We start from the raw sequence: 25,000 nt of genomic DNA, 5'->3' as shown, positions 1-25,000 counted from the left end.
AAAGCCAATTAATCATTCATACTTCATGTAATCATCATTGTCGTAATAATTCATTCTGGAAAGCTTGTAACTCATTTGGTAACATAACCTTCACCTTCTTGACATTTGGCAACAGTCGTTTGGCTTCATATTTCTGAAACCTTTAGCAATATTGTTGATAAGGAGGCATTTTATAAGTGAAAAAAAGAAGACAGAAAGAGAAAAAAGTGTGCTCTTCATACTGCAAAATGTCACTCTGATATGTTTCATAGAACAATATATGAAATACAACTGTCAACTAGTTTTGTAGGACTTTTGTTACCACTGATGAACAAGCAGATTTCTGAACACCTATGGATTGTTGACTCCTCACTATAGATCTCTAGAATAATGATGTAAACACTGAAATTCTTTATATTTTATTGGGAAGTAATGAATCACAGTATTCTGAGATTGTAAGGAGTCTTCAGCCTGAATTCTATTATGATAGGACTAATGCAGCTCCTTTTGCAAATATGATATTGTTATGCCAAATTGTAATTCTGATATGAAAGATGTTAGTATAGAAAATTTTGTCACAAATGAAGGTGTTGAAACATGATGAAGCATATCCACAGCTGATGTGAGGATGTGATGCTAGCAGAATCATTATCTACAAATTATAGTTTGTAAGGGCAGTCAGTACATGAAAACATTTTGAGTAAGTTATGAAAGGCACGTGAAGCAAGAGGCCATATATAAAAAAAAACAGGTGTAGTTAATGGCTTTTGTTACCATTTAAATTTATGCAGGAAGGCTTGGGTAGGTCATCATCTTGTTCCTACACTTTCAGAAAAGTTTAAGAAGGTTTAGTGAAAGCACAAACTGAAGGCATGGTCTAATTTTACTGGTAGGATAACTTGGTAATATAATGTGAGACTCTTCTCTTTACTGGCTCTTGGACATTGCTTTTTGTTATATTGTATAAAGAAGTAATGGTTGCACACTTGTTGTTGCACACAATTTTCTTTGGTTTCTTTATGATTTAGAGCTTAGGCTACATAGTTTCTTGTGTAAGTAAAGGGACCCTATATGTACTTAACATGGATTGATAAATATGCATACATATGATCTGTATTACTTGTATTACCTCAGACTTATTATTTTCATATATTGGTTAATAGTTATTTTCTGATCATTTAGCCTATGCCATTATCTGCAGCAATGATAAAAAAGACCATAAACTGGAGTGTCTCACCTACAACTTGATAAAAAAAAAAAGTCTTTTTCATGATAAAGCCAAAATATAACTTGTATCTAAACTGAAAGCGAGCAAACACTGGATATACTTTGTACCAGTAATTCAAACCTGAACCCTACTATCCTACCATGAAATGAAACTAATATTGTTGAATATAGATAGTTCCTGTAGACTTTAATTTTTGTTCCTGTGATAATTTTATGAAGTTAATTGTTCATTCTGTGTATGTGCTGGTAGATTTCATAGTTACAAATATGGTTTTTATTAATTATTTAAAGCAACAGGTTCATTAACTGGTTCCAGGCATTGTCAATCTTATGATTTCTATGATGAACAGCTGATTTGTTGCCCTTGTTGAAAATCCCTGACACTAGAAAGATGACCTGCCGTAGAACTTCAATGACTGAATCCAAATCCCAAGTATACTGTACTTGTGTTTTCTGTACTGTCCTTTCACTGGCTTTTTAGGTGTAAAGAGCTCTACGTTTCAGTGTTGAGAGTATAATAAATGGCTGTTAGTAAAGTATGATTTTATTAACAAATCACCAAAAATGCGACAATCCTCCTGGTAACGGTGGCATACATGGCATATAATAACTGTCTAGTTTGTCTTACTAAATTTCAAGATGAATGGTGTTACTTGAACTTCTTAAAACTGTAAAAATACATTACATGAAGCATATAAAAATGAGTCATAATATTATAAATTCCTTTTGTCATAGCTACACCAAGTAACTATATCAAATATCAATGTAAACTCAGTGGGTTTCCATACACATTACTTTCTATGTATAAAGTCTTGCATGATGAAGTACAACATTAGCCCCTATTTATAAATTTGAGGAGAATAATATTATATTGAGAAAATATACAGAATTATGAATGCCAGTCACTAATAAAGCTTACGTCTGTAAAACCGTTCCTCTGGAGAAGGGTCACCTTTTCTACACAGTTTTGGAGAACTGTATCCTGAATGACTGGTAATCTGAAATTCAAAAAAGGAATTGTTATTATACCAGTAGTTTCAGGACAAACAAAAACTGGAATTTAAGTATCCAATCTGCTTGAGGCAATAGATTTCCCAAATGCTGTGTCCATGAAAGAATTATCATCAACTCATATCTCTCTTGGAAATAAATGAAGATAAAATAGTTATGTAACCAAAGAAAAGGATAGTAAAATAGTTAATATAAAACATAGTAGAACATAATGTAAAAGTCAATATGTCCAATATCACCATCATTGTTTATTTACCTAATTAATAATTAAAAAATAAATGATGTTTAAAAACATGGACACTAGCAAAATAAAACAACTTCATGAAGTTTAATATTTAAAATTTATCAGATACATGGAAAGAGAAAATGAAAATGCTAATTACCCTAATTCCAGTAAGAAATGATAAATCTTAGTTCAAGATCCCACAGCAATTACATATCCTATGAATAATTGAAATGGATTCACTTTATACCCAAGTGGCACTCTGAGGTCCATCAATGTTGGCCAACATTAGCTGCATGACATCCTTTCTGCTCATCCGCCTGACGTCGGCCAAACAATGAACAATCAGTTTGCTAACCATTTAGCTTCAGATGTTTGAGAAACAAATACAGAAAATAGCATGGAGGTAGTAATGTTGTTGTGCCATCTGTCAGACATCATGAAAATTGGTTCCGGGAAAGTCGGCTGCCGCCCATTAACTGACTGTTCCAAATGCTATCTGACACTTTAATGCTGTATACATTTTCCAAACTTCTGAAGCTATTTTACCACCAATATCTGGCCAGAGAAATTGGTGTAAATATCATCAAACCATACATATGTAGAAGGTTAGCAAAATGTCAGGTCCATCGTCTGGATGTCAGCCAGATGTGTAGGATGGACAACCCACAGATGTTTTCAAATGTTGGGCGCCTCTGTTGGACCTCAGTGTGCTATCTGGGATAATTATTCTCCAAACTCAAAATATAAAGATTCAAAATAGAATAATTAGAATAAATCTCACACTTATTTTTTTGTTATATCACTCAGAATGAGAGTCTGATGAAGGAAAAAATCTGGCACCTCCAAACAAGCATGAACAGACAGACAAACAAACAAAACACACACAGACACACAAACAGACACACAGACACACAGACACACACACACACACACACACACACACACACACACACACACACACACACACACACACACACACACACACACACACACACACACACACACACACACACACACACACACATACAAAAGAAGCAATCAGCAGAGGATGCTGCATCCTAAAGGTATCATGTCAGGTAACAGTCCATAAACAACATGGATGAGGCTCACTGGCCCACCACTGGCCCAGCCATCAAAAATACCTTTTTTTAACCCTTTCCAAGATGGGACATAATTTAAGATATTTTCTAGACTTATGGTATGATTTTGAGCCTATAAATGATATATCTGCAAAGTGATACTTATTAGCATTTGGTATGATTTGGTTACACAACTGAAGGAATAACTAGCTTGTATTTTTATTTAAAAAAAGGTTGTATGAACATGAAAGAAATATCTAACAACTAAAGTTAATAAATATGTCCATAAACATGGAACATAGACTGAAGGGAGTGAGAGACAGCTAGCTTTGCTATTTCATTAGCCAAGGGCACACCATGGCTGACAGGCCTTAGAGAACAATTTGAGAAAAAGAGGCAAACACATTGAAAAAACACAACTGAGGGCATGAAAAAGATGAATTGAAAATGAACAAGATCCCCCTCCCCCCTTAGTCTTCCCAGAAGAGCCCTCCAGAAACATCCTTTTCAGATCTCTGGCATTGCCTCACCCTAACCAAGAACAAAGCAGGGGACAAACAGCCTAGAAATAAGGAAGCTGGTGAGTATCCCTTGCACCACAAATGAACCCACCCTTCTAACCACCTCTATCCCACTCATGAACCTCAATATCCCTCCAGAAAGGAAGAAGTAGGGAGGAGGAGCAAAGTAAGAGAGAAAGGGACGATGTTGAACTCCTAAACTCCTATTTGTAATGACCATGACGTCACATATAGCATGGTTGTGCAAAAAAGTAATTCTGGTACTACATAGCATATTTCATGTGGCAAAACCAAATCATTTCTCCTCCAAACATTTTGCTATTATTTATAGTCAGTCACCTCCTGGTATGTTATTGTCTTTTTATTACACAAACCTTATAAGATTAATGTTTCATTAGTATACATAAGTAAGGTGTAACTGCAAAAACCTTTTTAAATTTTGAAATATACACGTTCTGGTAAGTAAATTCAAGTACTGGAAATATGAAAGACCAAATTTGCCTTGGTGAAACTTGAAAACTTAGGCATTATTTGCAGTTGAGGAGGGGGAAGCTGGAGAAATTGCATTTCTAAAGAGTCAAAAAGGGAAAGATGCCCTCATTGTCTCAAGGAATTAGAACCCAGAATGAACAAAATATGGAGAAACACACAAAAAAGGAGAACATGGACATTTCTAAAAATAAAAAAGAAACAAGCAAACACTAATTTGAACACTAAATTCAGTGCATTCTGAATGTGAAATAAATGCAACTGTTTATACTGAAACATAAAAGGCTTTGCATTTTTTGCAATATTACTCATGACAAAATACTGAAAATTTGAAATCCTACAAAAGAGAGGGTACTGCAGGAAAAAATCCCTTAAAGCAGAGGCTATCATGGGAAGAAATCCCACAAATCAGAGGGTTCCAGGAAAAGAAATTACACAAAGCAGAGGATACTACATAAAGAAATCTCACAAAGCAGAAAGTTTAGGGAAAAGAAATCCCACAAATCAGAAAGTTTTGGGTAAAAAAATCCCACGAAGCAGATGGTGTTGGGGGAGAATTACTTAACCTGGTTTGGTTGCCAAATATCTTGTGGCTCCCTGTGGTCCACCCAGTCTATCACACAAGCAGCATTACTCTCCCTTCCTGTAGATGTGTGTAAACAATACATTACATTCAAGCAAGTTCAAAATTTAAGTGAAAAAGTCACAGGAAAATATAATTTTCTTTACAGCTATCTTACTTTTTCTCTTTCATGTAGAATTACCAACTCCGAGTAAAACCTAGACTAAATAGTATAAAGAGAGATCCATTCATTACGTTACATTTCAAAACCAAACTACAATACACAGAAGGCCTTTCAAAGGATTTTCTTATAGGATAACCTCTATAGAGCTATGTACTGTGGTTTTACCAATCTGCATTTGTGAAATATATAGAAATAGCTTTGATGTATATCATTCCCTGCCTATCAATATATCTAGTTATATTTATTTCCAAACAATTTTTTCTTCTTTGTCTAATTCAAATACACGTCATTTACATGAGTTTGGGTTTACTTAATTTTTGAAGTAGGTATCCACTCTCCCAAATTTGCTTATCAACAGTTTTGACGCTATTTCAAAATTCTTTACGTTTCATGATTATAGTTATCAAAAATACTTTAAGAACAGAAATCATTGTCATCTAATTTTTTTCTCTTCAAATTACCAAATATCCTCTAAAATCTTACTTTCTTTAACCAATATGTTAAAAACATTAAATATGTAATATATATTTCTTGCCTGTTGGGTGAGGATGGGGACACTGATGTCTTATTGGCTCCTGTGAACTTGAATTCTGACTGCTACCTTCACTGCATGGTTCATCTCTATAAATGCTGGAAAATGTTTAATGTTTATATCATAATTCTTACAGATTTGCAGAATTACTTATAAAATCAGATTTCTTATAAATAAACAATGCACTTACTTTGGCTTTAACCCTGTTAATGGATATGACGGTTCTTGTTGTCTTCTATTACTGTAAGTATTGCCAGATTGGTAATCAACCTGGTATGCCCAGGCCCCTTCATTATTATTACAGATTGAGTGACTCTGACTATGCAGGCATGAGGGCCTTCCACTGGCCTGTATATTGTCATTCAGTGTGGAAAGTACAGACTCCTTTGGTTGAATCATGTTTACGAAACGTGGATCCCCTGGAGGATGAACAGTAGGGAAAATACGATCCACTCTACTCTGGGTCAGATTTGCAGTTAAAGGATTACACATTTGATGCATATCCTGTATTTGTGACCTAGGTTGCTGGTGCATGACAGGTTGGTTCAAAACTGAATTGCACAAATATTTATCACTTGCATCAACCTTCAGATGTAAATCATCTGGGTGAGTATGAGAAAAAGGATTCAATGAAAAGTGTGGTACAGATGAATTGCACATGGAGTGACTGGATGTGGTGTTCATCTTTTTAATGGAGGCATCTGGTGGATAACATAACTTGCCCAGATTGGTTAGACTATCTGATTCAAAATAAGCCTGTTCATCAGAGACTCTACTCTCAGTATTTACCATACACTTCCTACAATCAGTCCCTTTCCCATTTTTATAAGTCTCTCCGTCAATACTCTCACTTTCCCCGATCTCCACTTGTCTTGAGTCTAGTGAATAATAATTATTAGTACTACTTTTATTTGTCCAGCATCCACCTGTTCTGTTCATGTGAACATTAGTATCTAGTGGAAGCTTGTGTCTTTGTCCATTTTTTGACAATACCTGCATAAGGTAGTCTACTGAAGAAGAGGGGGAATCATAGCCTGTATCCATGCAATGATCTTTTCTTGTCTCTTCCTCTGACTGCTCTTCATATCTCTGTAAGAAATTTAATGGATTAACTACTACTGTCTTAGGACAATTAGCTTTTGCTGGATTGTGAAACTTTGGTGTTCCTTCACCACTTTCCTTAGCATGGCATGATGATGTTCTGTCAGATACTCTCTGTAAGTTTGAAGTCATACCTCTTTGATTATTTGCTAGAGAAAAAATGTCATATTTCATTTCATCTCTATTAATAATTTCTCGTTCACAAGAAATTTCTTCTGTTCCACTATTCTGCCAACTGTTTCTCATTCTATTTGAGTTTGCATTTTCCAAATCATTTTCATACTGCTGTAGTAAAACACTTGGACTGATTTTATTTTTTTCTGAGTGCAATGCAATATCAAGCAGTGAATGTCCTCTTGCTTCTGTTACACTTGCTTTCTGTGTTGGTCCATTTGAATTTGAAGTATGCTTTGCCAGTAAGAAATCCCTTGGTATTCTCAATGATCCTTCATCAGCCTTCTTGCTTTTGTTTTCAGGCTTTTGTTCACCTGCAAGAAAAAGGTACCTTTATAACAGAACGGTAACAAATGCAAACAATAAAAAAGATGTATAAATCACACTACAAATGATAGATATATGACACCCTTACTAAAAAAAGATTATAAGCCTGACAATAATGATAATGCAGAGAATTTTTCATTGCAAACTAAGGCTTTTTTTATAATCTGAAGAAAAAATTGCACACACAATAAATCAAAATAATTTTATATTGTGAAACTAAGTATATTAAAACGATCAAATTAATCATCAAATCTTTTCAATTAATTCTGTGCCTTTACCGCTCTCTGTGTGACATCCTTCCTCTAGCTTACAAAAGGCAGCTGATATGACACCTGGTGGATGACTTTGCTGTTGTTCCAGTGTGTACCTTAAAAAATCAGGAGAATGATAAGTTTTTAAATGGAAACACTTTACTTTATTCTACCATGAAAAAAGCTTTAAAAAATGAAATTATATATGTCCTGAAATTATACATTTTCAATAAATGTCCTCATAAATGTTGTAGCTATTAACATGATTTCAGTGTAATGCAAAACAATGAATAAACATAAAAACATAAAGTCTTTGTTCTACTAAGAACATCATATTAAATGCAAGTTCTTAGCTACAAGTGTAGATGTCGAGAAAATGATGCAACTTATAATAATTATAGAAGAAAGAAAAGATAAATATCTGAGTGGAGTTATCATACACAGACACCAACAAGTCAAGTGCTTATAACATAGAAAAAAATATCACTGTTTAATAACTTCACTTACCTCCATATACTCTGCATTTTCCTTACAGTTGCCACATTTAGTTCTGAAATAATAAAGTATTGCCCTTTGTAATTTGTTCATGTAAGAAATTTGAAAAATATGATTAATCAAATCACATGTACAAAATCAAAACAGTAATTCCTAAGAACAAGATAACCCCTTTTTCTTTTCTACTTACTTCTAACTTTACCAATCTTCTTTGCTGTTTCATCTAGACTCTCCACTATGGCCTCTGTTAATATCTCACAATATTTCTCCTGTAACAAAATCAGGTTTTAAAAAATCTAGCTGTAACTTAAAAGACTGAGTCTAAAGAGATATAAATGTTTTGAACATTTAATTTAATTTTCATGAAGGGGTAACTCATTTAGAGTTTGAATGGTTTATTGGAAGTGGGATAAAATTTAGAATTTGGTTATTTTTACAGGGTGAGAAAAGAAAGTTATAGTTGCTTCTAAAGGACATATGTACATATGAATTTGTTCAATATACTTGCTTGGGGTCAATTAAGAGCAAAATGTGAATATGAAAATATGGCCAAAAATATTTTGGATGATAGAAAAATTAGGTAAAAAGTCAAATGTAAAGCAAAAATGCATTACAAGTAGTTCTTTAATTATCACCTGCCATGAACACTATTCAAATAAATATATATTTCATTTGATGCAAATGGCACCATAAGTTTTACCTCATCTTCAGCTGCAGATGCTTCAGTAGGTGAGAGTTTATCCTCCACTGCTTCAGAGATATTTTCTGAAAAATGAAGCAAAAGAATTACAATCCAATTTTTCAAAAAACAGTAAATCCAGCAAAACTAGTTGCCAAATACACTAATTCTAACAATCGTAATTATTTTCCATTCAAATCCATCTAAATCACATCTATGACCTTATAATTGAAATCAAAATGTTTCCTCATCCCACCTCCCTCCCTTATTTTGGGGGACTGGGTTGGGAATGTAACTTATAATTCCATCTATATTCATTGCTCTTATTTCATAAAATTTGGGTCTTCCTTTTCCATATTTGGTGTTCATACATTTAATGGCTACCACAATCAATATCCATTGCTTTTTGCACCTGTACCAAACCTCTTTCACTGCTACCTAATCCTCTCCTCCCTAAGGGGTATAGGGACATGGAGGCATTTTCTGATGGCAATCTTAAAATGGTTGTAATTCTATTGTTTTCAGTCTTTTACAGATTCTCTGGTTGTGTTTATTTTGATGTTATATACACATCATCAGTGTGCAAACTGTATCCTGGAAATGCTTCTTCAATTTTCAGGTAATAAAGAGAATTTGATATTTTGGTATGAATTTTCACAATTTTACTTCATAAACTTCTTAATTGTTGGGAGGGTATCATCTATTTGTTTGGTGGCTAACACTATAATGAGAAAAAAAGTAGTAGTAATCACCAAAAATATGATCTATTGATAAGTGTTACTGAATACCTTCTCTAAATTAAAAAAAAAATCTTTGACTTTTGACTATTTTTCATCATCTTGACTTTTAACAAGTGATATTACAATAGAACGATTGTTACCAATATTCAAACCAAAGCTCTAGATAAGTTTTTCCTAATTTTCAGTTTTTTAATCACTTGTCCTCTTTGCAGCCTAATATCTGAATCTAAAGTGTGAGGATGTCTTTTTGTCTGTCAGTGTCTATATGTCTGTGGCTGTGTCTGAGTTTGTCTGTCTGCCTGCCCTTTAAAGAGAAGACAATCGAGTATAGGAGTTTCAGGATAGTGCAACAACTACATATAAAATGATGGAAAAGGCAGACTAAAAGTTTTGTACAAATAGATATATAGTTGAGTATTGCCAAGAATCGATCATCTGAAAAATCAAAACACTAAAATCTAAGTCTTACTCTATGCCAGGAAGCATTAGAATTAGATAAATTGGTGGCTTCTTGTAAAAAGTACAGGGTTTTAATCTGAATTAATACATACCATAATACAAAAAAATTAATTGTATTTTGGGGAGATGATGGTTTAGTTCAGTATGTGAACACAGATGAAATTGGTCAAATTTCAAAAATATTGCCAAGGCAGTCATTTACACATTATTATTTTCTACCATCATTGGGTTTACTAACTTTTGCTATTTATGTTAAATTAAATCAAGGATATAATTGCAAGGTTTTTTTATACAACCATCTGAGAAATTGACAATCATATAATCCCTGCATTCATCTGATATATCTGTCTGAAGTGATTTCAAAATACACCTGAATATCCATTTCATTCCAACTTTGTAACAAAACTGACCTTTTTCAACTAAAATATTACGATGTTTAGAGCCTAAATTTTTCCTCTTGCTTGACGGTTTCTCTTTGCTTCCCTTGCACAATGGATTTCTAGGTCTCTGTAATTAAGGAAATTCAGTTATTTACCAAGAGAGTAGATAAACAGAACTGTCAAAATCTTACTTAATATTTTGCATTTCCAGTCACCATCATATTATTTAACTCTGAACAACAGTCAGGTTTTAAAAATCATATTAAGATCCATAACAAGTGCACTACAGTACCTTGGAGTTACTGCTTTGAGAAGAAGATTGGTGGTCAGATGACTGTGATGCTACATGAGGCGACTTGCTGCCCTTTGGGTCATCAGCATTTTCTCCTTCATCTGAAAAAAAAATGTGGTTAAGACAAGGATAACTTCATGAAGAAAACAGTTGTGAGAGAGAGGGAGTGAGAGAGAGGAGAGTGAGAGACACAGGAAAAGAGGGAGAAGTGAAAACAAGAGAGAGACAGAGGCTAAATAAATTAGTACATGTAATAATGATATAGTATCAGTGTGCAAGGATACTGGAGCGAGACAATAAGAAACTTTGAATAAATGAGATCTAATGAAAGTGAATGAGATGCATTGGGAATAGAAGGTAATCATAGTGAGAGTGTGAGTTAAATATAGTAATGAGTGTTAAATTCAGCAGACAAAAGAAAGAATAATGGCTCAAAAATTCAAATAAAAATAAATTATATTTCAAAATTAGTATTGCATGCAACTTATATTTCCATGAAATTACTCTAAAATCATATGCATCTTCTGTAATTGTCATTAATATACTTCAAGCCTCTTAGTTTTTCTTAGTTTCAACACTCTATGTCCTGGTGTATATAAAATTTTCAGTGCTATAAAAATCTTAACAACATACCATCTTTAAACTGATCTTTCTCCTGACCCACTGTATCCTTAACCACAAAAGAACGCTGAGGAGTAACAGCAGACGTCAATATTCTGCTGCTCTGGTTACTAATAGATCCATTTCTTGCTAAATCAATAATGCGAGAGAGATCAGCTTCAGCTCGGGCTTTGCCTTCCTTGGTGAACCCAATTTCTATGGAAAAGGAATGATACATGAGTTTTGGTGGAAGTCACTCATGATAAAATATGTTGCAGCTTAGGGATCTGAAATATTACATAGTTGTACAAAATACTCCCTTCTTTCTTGTCACCAGAGGAAAAGCATTTTCTTTGGGACATAAATTAACACATGTAGCCATAAAACTAAATAAGTTGCTGTTTTTGACCCAATGGGAATGGGGCCACCATGGAGTATCAGTAGATGTAGCTTAGAAGTTGAAGAATTTATAGAAATGGCCTAGCAGCATATCTCAGGTGGATCTTTTTTAATTATTGGTTATTTATCCAAAATCCAAAAGCTATCTTTAAGCTCTGAGTGTCTCCTAACATATTTAAGATACTTAATTGTGAAAGAGGTGGATACCAAATTACGTCTTCTCACTTATCCTATTATTTCATTACTATAATCAAAATATAATAATCAAATGTATATTTTGAAATTAAGCATAAACACCTAAATGAACCATTTAATCTTTCACAGTCAGTACATAAAAGTAAAGAACAAAAGAGGTCTATAAAATGAAGATACCTCTGCAAACTGCTCCAGAAGAACAGCCATGGCCATATATACCCTGATATATCTGGAAAGCAAGACATATTATTAATAATAATAAATATATTTTTCATTGCATATTGTACATCAATAAAATGTTCACAGATGTAAGTTTGAAATGGAAATATAAATGCTATAAAATATATCGTTAACTTCAATTTCCTTTATCATTATTCTATAACAGATAATTTAATCTTCCTTACCGTCAAACGGTTCCTGGTTACAGATGATCCATCTTGATCTTGAACTGTCTATAAAGAATATCATGCTGATGAGAATGAACACTGGTGTTTAGGGATGAGTGAATGGAAAGACAAACAACTTTATATACTGACTTATTTAACATAACACAAGACAATAATACCAAAAATACTTTTATGAACTATCATCTATTGAGTTATACTTGTTTTAATTAAAAGTCTCGTTATATTTTACATTATTAAACATTCTACATCATTAAACACTATACACTGCTTAGGATGAGAAAATTAAGTTATGTTAGTCAGGAAGTCCATTTTTTGCTTAGAGTAACATCATCAGTTTTAAGCTCTATTTCAAAATACAATATCTATCATGCACGAAAGTTACTATATTTCCATTCTACTTGAACTCATCTTTAAATAATTAAAGTCCCTGACCAAAAAAATATATATTTGTGGTTAAACATTTGAAATAATTTCATTATTTTCTTCTTTATATAAATACAAATCATGTCCCTAAGAGCATGAAGCATATAATAAATGGTAATTTCAAACTGTTTAATAGCCCTCTGAATGATCATGTTTAGATACTTATGAAGTATCTGATACATAGCAACTGAACCAACTCACCAAATCTTTATCCTTGTAACATTTTACTTCAGGTTGCATTATGGACTTGTCATCTTTTCTTTTGGATCTTTTCTGAGGAGAACAATAGTAGAATTGTAAAAGGCAATTCCAAATTTCACATCTGCACAAAAAGTAATCAATATCCCTAACTTATCTATATCTTGCTAACTTACTAGATTTATCTGAAACTGTTCTTAACTGAGGTTGCAAACAGAACATTAGGCAATAATTTGTGTTCTTGTGTTGTAACTTCAACTAACATCTTGGAAATGTTATACTTGTTTATACTTTCAAAAATGTAAGGAAAAGTTTAAGCCGAACTTTTTAACAAATATAACAGCTGAATATTCTTGGCTCATAAACCCTCATTCTTACCTTCCATTTTCCAAAAGATTTACCAGCAACTCTTGTCCGATGATTTTGGCACTTGCTGGAGGCTTTATTCATACTGTACGGCAATTATCACCTATAACTCCTGACGGAAAAATGAGAAGCGTAATCAGTAGTATATACAAATATACATTTTCTTATAATCTAAGTAATCACAAAAGAATGCTCAATAAATGCTTCATATTTACCTTAACTCAATACAAAAAAAAAAATTAGAACAAATAACTTTGCCAATAAAAAGGCAATGCAATATTGAACAAACCAGCTAGAAAGGTAAACATTTTATTTCTTTTTAGTAACTGACTTCACAACGAAACTACTAAATCATGAGATAAAAGCTTGATCATCTATAATGAATAATGCATTATGAACATATTTGAGGCATCATTGTATACCTCAAGGATATCCAACACTTACATTTATTCAGTATGTTGCATTTAATCAAAGCGAGCACAAATAACTCGATTGTACTGTGTGTCCGTCTCGAGGGATTCCGAGCACAAAAGTTTTGTTGATGTTTAATATTTTTCATAATATATTTTCCACATGAACCTAAACGTATACGATTAAGAAGAAGAAAAAAAAATATAGATAGAGAGATATTTAAATGTATAGATATATGTGTATACACGAAAATAATATCCAGCAAAATCATCATCATGAAAGTGTCATTGGAGGATATTTAAATTCAACCATTAATGAAATGGGATTGATAGATAAGTAAGAGGGGATAGCCTTTAACACCTCATCCACTATTTCAGCTTCACCTATTCACTCTTTCCATATATACACACATTGATAAGTTAGACATGCAGTTTATACTGTTACATAAGTAACAGTATAAACGATCGGGGCCACTTTTAATAAGTCATCTCAAAGAATAGTTTGGAACTGGACATGTCAACATCTTGCACATTACGATTTTTAAGTTGCAGAGAGTGAAACAAATATGATAAAAATAGATAGAGAGACACAAAGATAGATGGGTATATAAATAACAAGATAGATTAAGAAAGAGAGGGGGGGCAAAAAGATGGGCTGATAGAGAACAGATACAAAATAATTGCACATTTTTCGAAATCAAAATCATCGTGCTCTTTTCGCGTATGTTCTTTTACAAATGAAGATGGGTAACTACAACATTTTATTTAACATTTTATTTAGCCGATGCGCTTCTTCTGCAAGACTTTTGGCACTGTTAACTCTTTGAATACTTTCTCATTCATGATACTTTGTTTTCCAAAGCAGATTTCGAATTAACTAATAATTTCGCGCCTGCACATTTCCCCCCTTCTTTTCAAAAGCAATATCAACATTTGTTACCCCAGAACAAACAATTGTCTTCGAAGTGTATTTTTTCTTCTCATGTTGCTAATCTTTTTAATTTCTTGTTGTTGTTTTTTATATCCATGAGTATCTGTTTACCATATAAATAACAATCAGCCATACTATTTTATTTATTCAGTTATTTAGGTTAATTAGACATTAATTTAGTCGTAAGAATTTCTGACATAAAGTTATATATATATGCCCTGCAGTTTCATTTCTGTGGTATTTTAACCAGCAATAGATAGTTCGATCTATTACAGGGTAAATAATCTCATGGTCGAATATTTTTATTTATGGTTTAAAAAACGGATGCCTATGCAGAAACTGTGTAGACATACACACACACACACACACACACACACACACACACACACACACACACACACACACACACACGCACGCACGCACACACACACACACACACACACACACACACACACACACACACACACACACACACGCAGTTCATACGCATGTGTTCACTTAAACCAAATGTTTGACTAGTATGCTCGGCGCTACGGCCAGCTGCTGATTTTATTACCAAATTTAGTCAAGGTTAGAAGACAAACTAGGCATCTGGTGGTGTATTCTTCTCAGCTTAATTTCCGGAAAGATACGAATAAAACATTATTCTTATATGGAGACACATCATGACAAGAAAAAAAATTAAAGGAAATTTTCTTATTATCATGCATTAACTTCCAATACGTGGCACGACAATTGTCGCTATCTGCATGCCTTAAGAACTCGGCGTTGCAGCTTATCTCCCTCTCATACAACAAAAGCTCCTCAGTATTGGTTTAGAGATTAAGCAGAGATGATGGACCTCGAAGACCCCCTTCCCTTCCCTCTCCCGAAGGCCGCGCAGAATGTCCTCACTGTCGTCGGATTCCTTGTTGTGGGGAAGATCCTCGCGTGCGCAGTGTGGGCAGCTGTGGCCATGCTGAGGACGCACTTGTGGGCCAGGTTATGGGACAAGAGACTGCCTCAGACTTACGGAAAATGGGCAGGTAAGGTTTCCTGGTCTCTGCTTATCAGGCCATTTGTGTACATGTTGGACCAGTTGAGAATGGCATTCCGTTCGGACGTCGGTTTTGGGCTACTCTTTCCCAGGCTCTACTATTTCTACACAAGTAGTTTGGTGGCCAAGTTAGTGGATTGCCTGACAACATGCATTCAACAAATAAAAAAAAAATCCTTGGTCTGGCTATTTACTGAGGCGACTGGAAAAAGTCGCCGCTTATAGGACTCGTAGGATAAATAATTTTTCATTTTCTTGTTCTTCCGAATATTTCGATAATATCTGATGGGCATCGTTTCTCCATGTTTGATTTAGCAAGAAAAACAAATCTACCAAAGAAAGTTGTCGCGGCTCTACCGTTGTTTTTGTCTCCTCTTTTGCATTTATTTCTTTCATATTCACTGATCTTTGTATTCATCTTTTACCTACTTAGCCGTTTTTCTCTCTCAGTGGTGACGGGTTCCACAGACGGCATCGGGAAGAGCTACGCCAAGGAACTCGCCAAGAAGGGAATGAACATCTTGCTCGTTTCAAGGAATATGGAGAAACTGCAGAGGGTTGCCGGAGAAATTAGTAAGATATTATTTTTATCTTTATTTCTCTCTCTCTCTCTCTCTCTCTCTCTCTCTCTCTCTCTCTCTCTCTCTCTCTCTCTCTCTCTCTCTCTCTCTTTCTCTCTCCCTCTAAGTCACTGATTGTCATGAATCTTAGGGTTCATCATATCCATTTGATATTGTGAAGTAAGCATTCCTTTTCAGACCTTCCCTCCTCCTTCGACTTATTGTTCATCTTATTTCCCCAACTATTCCACATATGTTATGGCTGGAAACGTCAGTAGACGTCACTCTCCATCTCACCTTAACGATCATCTGATTGCATTGCAATTTCATTTGCTATGTAGCGTTCAGCAGCTGCAATTGTTAGCCGAATAAAGGCAAGACTCGCAGCTCAGAAGCACACAGCTCAGACTGCAGAGAGATCAAGGGCCTGTCCACTCCTCCGGCCCTGCCAGCTGGAGGCAAGTGTATTCACTGGACCATTCTAATAAACTGCTGCAGCAGAGAAACGCCTGCTCTTTTTCCCCCAGTTTACATCAGAAGAGCTTACTCTCCCTCCCCCCCTCTCTCTCTCTCTCTCTCTCTCCAGGAAGTTGGTAATAAATACTGTAAAACCTAAAACCACAGTTATTTTTTTTCAGGGTCTCAGTATGGTGTGGAAACTGACATTGCACAGGCTGATTTTGCACACGGTCGACCAATCTATAGCAATATTGAAAAGCACCTGACAGACAAAGACATCGGAATCTTAGGTAAACCATCGGAACAAAATATACCGTTTTATCTGCTCACTCATATGAATATAATCAAAGTAGTATCGTAAGAAAATCGTCATTCCATCTTCTCCTTTTAGTGAATAACGTTGGAATGGTAGTCCACCCTAGGCTGTACGAAAGACAAATGGAGGACGACATCTGGGCGTACGTGAATGTGAACGTAGCGTCGGTGCTGGCCATGACTCGATTAGTCTTGCCAGGAATGCTCAGGAGGAAGAAGGGGGCCATTGTCAATGTGTCGTCCATAACTGCGCACTTTCCTATGGCCTATATTGAAGTTTACTCGGCGACCAAGGTACTGAAACTTAGACCTTTCGGGAGAGAGAGAGGGAGAGAGAGATTGATTTTGAAAAATGTAATAATCCTATATACCGTGTATACACATCAATAAGCATAGGAACTATGCCTATTGTACAACAGTTTATGTTAAATTCTGAGACATACATTGTTGGTGAAACAGATGTTATGGTGGCACTGTCAATTGATATACTAGGGTAAAACACTACTTCAGACAGAGACAGAGAAAGAGAAATAGAACGAGAGAGAGAGAGAGAGAGAGAGAGAGAGAGAGAGAGAGAGAGAGAGAGAGAGAGAGAGAGAGAGAGAGAGAGAGAGAGAGAGAGAGAGAGAGAGAGAGAGAGAGAGAGAGAGAGAGAGAGAGAGAGAGAGAGAAGAGAGAGAGAGAGAGAGAGAGAGAGAGAGAGAGAGAGAGTGAGAGAGAGAGAGAGAGAGAGAGAGAGAGAGAGAGAGAGAGAGAGAGAGAGAGAGAGAGAGAGAGAGAGAGAGAGAGAGAGAGAGAGAGAGCATGTCGTATGCAAGTGCATATATGAATAAGTATATTGCCATACTTAATATCACCATGATGTCACATCACACTTATTATGCTTCTAAACCCATCTCTTTGCCCAGGCCTTCGTCAGTAGCTTCACTCGCGCCCTTCAGCTTGAGTATGGCTCTTCAGGAGTTACGATTCAGTGTCTCGAACCGGCCTTCGTTATCTCCAACATGACCTCTAGCGTCGAGGAGTTCCGAACCCCAGGTGACGTTCATGATAACGCTTTAGTATTGCTCAGTGTTAAAAATGGGTGCTTATGATAAGATCTAACATCTTATTGTCTGCTTTCACATTGGTATTTGTGATGTATACTAGAGCATCATAAAATTCTTTAAATACACACACATATATATATATGTGTGTTTGTGTGTGTGTGTGTGTGTGTGTGTGTGTTTGTAATAATGATAACGATACCCAAATATGTACATAAAAAGTCCTAAAACAACGATATTTTTTCCCAGCATTTATTTGATCGCTGAACAACAGCCAACCCATATAATGTTTTTCTTACAAAACAGGGCTGTTCCTTCCCACCAGCGATACCTTTGCTGCCAACGCCGTCGCCACAATCGGATACTCAAACCGCACGACGGGCTACTGGACACATGAGCTTCAGGTATATTTATTCTTATAGTAGATTATGTCAAGCACATTTACGTCATGCACATTTCGCGCGCATTTTGGATATGCTTACACTCTTGCTTGATTGCATATACTGTATATTTGCGCATGTACATGTGTTTATTTGTTATTTCTACCTGTGTGTGTTGAAATATACATAGCAAATGCGATAGAATAGAGCCTTTGCAGAGATACTGTTTCCCTAATGAGACTTTCTTTTCCAGCTGGCCTGGTGGAAGAGCTTCCCGGAGTGGTACATAATGAACGGCTTCAAGCGCTTTTTTGAGTCCAAACAAAAGATTGAATAAAGTTGATGCCATAACAGCGTTGTGTTTAAAGACTGAAAGTGAAAGATTGAAATCACATTAGACACATTCGATCAGGGGTTAATTTATAGGGAGGCAAAAGGGGCAATTGCCTCCCCCTCCCCTGTCCATCCTAACGACTCCGTTCATAAAAGAAAAGTGTTAGGGTAGAGCAGTGGTTAGTGTGTCGGACCAAGCTTAGACGGGTTCGGCCAAGCATCTGTTCCGCAAATCTGGCCTATCTTATCCTTCAGAAAAAAAATAATTAGAACAAAAATATTCTTCTTTTCTTTTTTAAATAACACAGTGTGCGTGTTGGAAGCATAAGAAAATGAAGGACCGATGACGAATTATCTCAGAACCACGATGGCCCATGAAAGACCAAGTGCTCTGTGCTGCTAGATGTCGAGGGCAGTGTCCTTAAGATAATACAATTTGCCAAGTTAATGGTTTTGCAGGTGCTAAGGATGGAAAGGAAGACCATCTGTCAATATTGCAGTGTGAAGCATAAATGTGATGTATAACTTGCCAGTTCCAATCACGAGCACTTATGTGATTTGTAGATTAGGTGATTCGCTACTTTTCCGACCCATGACTCCGAGGGCGTATGTGTCTGGAACCTGTTTCTGATCTGCTCTTGCACATCGAGAACTATATTTTGGCTCGGCTTTTATTTAGTGTGACTACAATATCTTATACAGCGGTACTTATTAAGGAATACTGAATTGGGATGTACATGATTTAAAGAAAAGAAGATACCACAACACTTTATATCTTATCTTATCCTCAGTGATTTATACCACAATGGCCTAAATCACAATATGATTTTTTTATTTAATGTCAAATAAAGCAATAGATCAGACGTCCTCGGAACCTAACTTATATTTTTTTTTCAAAGAAATGCGGTTCATCTTTAATTTAAGATAATCCTCTTATTTGTCATATAATACGATTTCTACATATGATGTGTGTTTTATTCTACACTTAGGATTAGTTTCTAAATACTTTGAGGTTAAAGAGGGGCAAAAAATCAGCTATCTGTATTTTACCTGAGAATCAATATGGGCCAGATTCGTCTAGACTCCATCTGTACTTATATATTCTCCTTTTTCATCTTTTTAAACCTTAATCCATCAAAATATATCCTGGTGCTTTTATATATGTAAGTCTCGACACACCCCAAAAAAATTGCCAAAAAAATCCCACAAAAATATATGATCTCACAAACTATTCCCACAATACACTTTCGTCATATGGATAGATCATACAAAGTCAAAGAAGTGTATTAAGTTTATTGACAAAAGCAAAACGATAATCTAATCTCATTAAAAGAATCAAAGTACCATATCTTTAATTAAAAATAAATCATAACTGCTCTACATAAATGATACGCTTGTAAAGATAATCAGTTACCATGACAACGCGCAAGAGAGGATAAAGAGATTCCCGGATGAGGTGGATTAGATATACCCGGCGAAGCTAGTCATATCACGGTTAAAATCTTTTCAGAAAAGGAGAAACATTTTTATATTGCACAGTATAAAGCAGCGAATTGTTATCCAGTGTTGTAAGCAATGTAGAAAAATGTTGCAACGCGCGGTATACAGAGAGATGTGTTTCTTCATTATTAGTTTCTAAATACAACGAAATGTGTTAATGTCTTTTAGATTTTTGTGTGATAATTTTTGTGTGATAATCAATACGAGAGATGTGAGAAAAGGTTTAAGGAAATTCCTATGGTCTTGAATGAAATATTAACACAACTAATGTTCAAAATTTTAGTGCGGTATGAAAGTATTAGAAAATGTGACATTCGCTTATAAAGTCGACAAATTGAATACAGAAAAGCCTCAATGAATTATTGTAAAGGTTTACTAATAAATCAAACTTGATTTTTCCATAGTTTTGCATCCTAACAGTATAATGCGCAACCATAATGCAATTCTCTATATAGATATAGATGAATAGATTAATCATCCTCATCAATATTAGCATTGCTATTATCATTATTGTTATTATCATCATCATCATTATAACTGTTTTTATCATTATTATTATGATATATGTATGTATATGTATATATATATATAAATATATATATATATATATATATATATATATTGTGTGAGTGTGTGTGTGTGTGTGTGTGTGCTTTCCCCAAACTCATTTCGGGAGAGAATAACAATCAAGTATTTTGCAGTGCTTTTAGTTCGGATTGACTGGTAATCATCAATCACTAATACACACACACACATGAACACACACACACACACACACACACACACAAATATATATACATATATATTTATATATATATATACATATATATATATATATATATATATATATATATTTATATATATATATTTATATATATTTATATTTATATATGTATATATATATACAGTATATATATATACACACACATATATACACACACATATGTCATCATCGCTGTTTTTATGAGTATTGTTCTTATTGTCATTATTACCAATACTATCATTATTATCTCTTTAATTTTTCCATTATTACCATCATCATTGTTATCATCATTATGAAAATAGTATCAGCATTTCTAATCAGAGACTCCGTTCTCCTTACATTATCTCAACCCCTACAGCACCATAAGTGGGATGCTTTGAAGGGAAAGACTCCAAAGAAATGGAAGAAATGAGCTCATACCAAACACACACACACATACACACACACACGCACACACACACACACACACACACACACACACACACACACACACACACACACACACACACACACACACACACACACTAAAGGTTACAAAGTATATAATTCGTTCTTACACTGTATTTTATCATGTATATATACATACATACATATACAGTTCAGTTCAGTTCTGAGAGATTTGCGAAGGCTTCCCTTCGCCCGGGCTATATGCACGAGGCGGCCCGGCCTCTGCCAGCTATAAGTGCTGACTCATCTGATCATCATAACTGAATGCTTACCGTGGCGGTTGGATTGCCTGAAGGCGCTCCAGTTGCCACGGGGAAAGCAATAGGCATAGCCGCCTTACCAACCCGGCGGCTGTCGTCTCTGGGCCCTGCCTGAGGAAGCGAGCGTGCTCGCATTCCATCAGATAGTGCTCTAAATTGGCGTCCGGCGCGCCACAATGGCTACAGCGTCGCTCATCATGCTCAATGGTGGGTATGATTTGCCACGCACAAGGGTAGCCTAATCTCAGTCTGTGAAGACTGACTTCGGCTCGCCTTGGTATTCTGTTAGAGAGTATCAGCGACTCATAGCCTGTGGCGTCTGAGTACCAGCTGGCCGAGGGGGAGGCTCTCGCTTCCTCTCTGTGGCGCTGCAGGGCACCGACCTGCCCTGCAGCCATCAATTTACGCCTTAGCAGTTCTCGGCTAGGATGCACCACAAGATTACTCAAGGCTTTTTTCCTGCCTTCCTCCGCTAGCCTGTCAGCTACATCGTTCCCTTTAATACCAACATGGCTTGGAATCCAGTTGATGATAATGCGTCTACCCTGATCCAGGATTCTCTGAGCAATAGTGAGAATCGTGGTCAGTAGGTAAACGTTATCAAGGGGCGTGCTTTGCTGCAGGCTGTCAATGGCGGCCCTAGAGTCTGTATGTATGACAACATGCCCGTCCGTCTGGGCTGCATGGGCTAGGGCTCCCATAATAGCGACAGCCTCTGCTTGGAGCGAGGAGGCATTGTCGGACACCCGCATAGCTTGTGCTACGTCCCTTGCTGCAAAGCCGGCGCCTGCAGTGTGGGAAATGGGGTCTACAGAACCATCCGTGAAGTAGGTTTTACTACCTGGTGGAGTGATTTCTGCAATGTTCCTCTCCGCCTCAGCCTTCAAAAGAGACGGAGAGTACTGAGTCTTTCTCCTTGACAGGTTCATGACAGAATACTCTATCAAGGATCTTGCCCACGGCGGGGCTGTGGCATAGTCAGGGTGGGGGAGGTCCATGCCCTTGACCAACAGAGTCTCCTTGAGCTCAAAGCGTATCAACACCCTGGCTGTATGAGACAGCCAGGATTTGTTGGCAAAGAGTTCATGGTTCTGTGCAAGCCGACGCTGCACTTTTTGTCTTAGCTGCGAGTCCGACGGGGACTGTAAGACTTTGGCAAGAAACTGAGCCGCCATCTGATCGATCCGGATGTCCAGAGGGAAAAGGTTGGCCTCCAAGAGGAGGTTGGCAACCTTAGCCCATATAGGAGCACCCAGAATGATCCTGGCGGCGTCGTTTTGCATGACGTCAAGCTTTTTCCGTAGTCCAGGCTTGACCGTAATCAGGGCGACGGAGGCGTAGTCCACGATGGGACGGACAGCGTGCACATAGAAGGATCTTAGTACACGGTGCCCAGCCCCTCAGCGCCGCCCTGACAGAGCTCTCATGACAGAGAGTCTTGCCTTGGTCCGTTCTAGGAGGTATTGAACCTCCGAGCGGAAAGTAAGCTTACTGTCAACCCATACACCCAGGTATTGGAAGACGTGAACCCACTCTAGCTCTAACCCTTGGACTCGCAGCCTTTGGTCTCGGACATCCTGTTTCAGCGCCATTGCCTTCGATTTGGCTGCTGAGATCTTAAGCCCGACTCTGCGGCATTCCTCAGACATTAGATCCAGACAACGCTGGGTCTTTCTGATTAAATTATCATTCTTCCTCCCAACAGAGATAATTGCCAGATCATCTGCATATGAGATGATCTTGCACCCCGCTGGGAGTGGAATGTCGAGGATGCTTAACATGAGGGTGTTAAACAAAGCCGGGCTGAGGACCCCCCCTTGTGGAGTGCCATTCTCCAGAGGTAGATGCCTGGAAAGGTGACCTTGGAACTTCACTCTGGCAGTTCTGTCCCGAAAGTAGTCACCAATCCAGGCGGATCAGGACCTCTTGAATGGCAAGTGGGCTCGCCAGTTCAAAGGCCTTCTCCAGGTCCAGGAAAACAATGACAGATCTGGTGATGCTGACAGTGCTCAGTAAGGTGGCTATACTGTGAGCAGTGCTCTTAACCCTTGTGAACCCATGTAGGTGTTCATGTGGAGGTCCCAGCTTCCATTGGAGCCGGTTCAGTACCATTCTCTCTGCCGTCTTTCCCAGACAGCTGAGTAGAGAGATGGGGCGGTACCGACCCGGCTCCTTTGGTTTAGGGATGGGAACTATGTCAGCCCTCTTCCAGCACTGTGGTAGTGAGGAAGTCTCCCAGGACTTGTTGATGAGATGCAAGAGTGCAAGCTCACCTTCAAGTCCTAGGTGGGAAATGATGGGGTATGAGATCCCATCACAACCCTGGGCTGACCGCGAACTGGTCTTATATGTTCGCCTTAGTTCCCTCAGAGAGAACATGGCATCGGCATCATCAGGCTCGACCGCCTTTTCTCTGATGAGGGCATGCCTGCCTGGAAGCAGTTCCTCTTGGCATGCCCTCAACTCTGCTGGTAGACCGGCGCTACTTGTTCTTGCAGAGAACTCGAGTGCCAGTCTCTCTGCCTCCGACCGCGGGTCATGGTGGGTCTTTCTGGGGGCTGAGCGATTTGTGGCCCGTCTGATGCGGTTCCACAGCTCTGTAAGGGAGGTTTGGTGGCCAAAGGACTCACACCACTCCAGCCACTTTTCCTGCTTTACCCTCTTAGCAGTTTCCTGAGCATCCCTGAGAGCCTCTCTCAAAAGAGCGTGGTTCTCAGGGGTTCTCTGTCTGCGGAAGTGTCTTCTGCACATATTGATTCTGTGGTTGACCTCCTTAACCTCATCACTGTAGTACCAGGCGTCTTTAAAACACCTGGACCACGGACGAGTTTTGGGAATGGTCTCTGAGGCTGCCTCGTCTATGGCATTAACTAGTCTTGCCTCAAGTGTATCCACGTTATCATTATGTGAGAATTCACTGGTTCTGAGGCACCTGGCCAGGGCCTCCTGGAAAGCTTTCCAGTTGGCCCTGTCCACCTTCCATCGAGGATTGTGCTGGGGCACAGGGGCCGGGCCAGCATCCAAGATGGTGGTGACTATCCCATAGTGATCGCTCGTGGCAGTGTTGTCCACAGACCAACGAATCCTCTCGACCAAGGCCGCAGTGACAAAGGTAAGGTCAAGGACCCCCCCGCCAATGTGTGTAGGCTCCTGGTTGTTGAGGAGAGCAATCTCGGGGCATGACTCAAGCACCGCGGCTATGTGATAGCCTGCCGCATCCCGGTTCCGCGTGGGAGCCAGGATGGGGTGGTGGGCATTGAAGTC

General features: G+C 37.4%; 2 protein-coding genes across 2 annotated transcripts in view; one reads left to right on the top strand and one right to left on the bottom strand.

Annotated features, from left to right (window-relative positions):
• LOC122242171 (uncharacterized) overlaps positions 1-13,820 on the bottom strand; it is a 14,743-nt gene extending 923 nt beyond the window's left edge. The window contains exons 1-16 of the mRNA XM_042999401.2: positions 13,741-13,820; positions 13,309-13,408; positions 12,934-13,005; positions 12,307-12,354; positions 12,080-12,131; positions 11,342-11,524; positions 10,709-10,809; positions 10,447-10,543; positions 8,859-8,923; positions 8,349-8,427; positions 8,171-8,213; positions 7,691-7,779; positions 6,001-7,399; positions 5,814-5,908; positions 5,099-5,175; positions 1-2,204 (exon numbers count right to left, since the gene is read on the bottom strand). The exon at positions 1-2,204 is cut by the window's left edge and continues 923 nt beyond it. Coding sequence (XP_042855335.2) covers positions 2,112-2,204; positions 5,099-5,175; positions 5,814-5,908; positions 6,001-7,399; positions 7,691-7,779; positions 8,171-8,213; positions 8,349-8,427; positions 8,859-8,923; positions 10,447-10,543; positions 10,709-10,809; positions 11,342-11,524; positions 12,080-12,131; positions 12,307-12,354; positions 12,934-13,005; positions 13,309-13,380 — 2,565 coding nt within the window. The 5' untranslated portion in view covers positions 13,381-13,408; positions 13,741-13,820 and the 3' untranslated portion in view covers positions 1-2,111. The remainder of the gene's footprint in view (positions 2,205-5,098; positions 5,176-5,813; positions 5,909-6,000; positions 7,400-7,690; positions 7,780-8,170; positions 8,214-8,348; positions 8,428-8,858; positions 8,924-10,446; positions 10,544-10,708; positions 10,810-11,341; positions 11,525-12,079; positions 12,132-12,306; positions 12,355-12,933; positions 13,006-13,308; positions 13,409-13,740) is intronic.
• A 1,617-nt stretch (positions 13,821-15,437) lies between these two features.
• Positions 15,438-20,660, top strand: LOC122242269 (inactive hydroxysteroid dehydrogenase-like protein 1). The gene is made up of 7 exons (XM_042999541.2): positions 15,438-15,662; positions 16,124-16,246; positions 16,872-16,982; positions 17,084-17,301; positions 17,916-18,045; positions 18,360-18,457; positions 18,687-20,660. Exons 1-7 carry the CDS (start codon positions 15,470-15,472, stop codon positions 18,768-18,770), a joined length of 957 nt encoding a protein of 318 aa, XP_042855475.2. The 5' UTR covers positions 15,438-15,469; the 3' UTR covers positions 18,771-20,660.
• The last annotated feature ends 4,340 nt before the right edge of the window (positions 20,661-25,000 follow it).

Source organism: Penaeus japonicus, unplaced genomic scaffold (genome assembly GCF_977035675.1).
Source record: "Penaeus japonicus unplaced genomic scaffold, GWHDUDI00000001_assembly GWHDUDI00000040, whole genome shotgun sequence".
NCBI classification, from domain to species: domain Eukaryota; kingdom Metazoa; phylum Arthropoda; class Malacostraca; order Decapoda; family Penaeidae; genus Penaeus; species Penaeus japonicus.
Note: the sequence above shows the minus strand (reverse complement) of the source record. Positions and strands in the feature narration are given on the sequence as shown.

What these genes read in the sequence shown, in the direction of transcription:
- LOC122242269 (XM_042999541.2), top strand. Translation starts at nt 15,470, where the DNA reads ATGATGGACCTCGAAGACCCCCTTCCCTTCCCTCTCCCGAAGGCCGCG. An exon ending in CAAAGACATCGGAATCTTAG is followed by an intron (nt 16,983 to 17,083) that starts GTAAACCATCGG and finishes TTCTCCTTTTAG; the next exon opens with TGAATAACGTTGGAATGGTA. An exon ending in AAGTTTACTCGGCGACCAAG is followed by an intron (nt 17,302 to 17,915) that starts GTACTGAAACTT and finishes CTCTTTGCCCAG; the next exon opens with GCCTTCGTCAGTAGCTTCAC.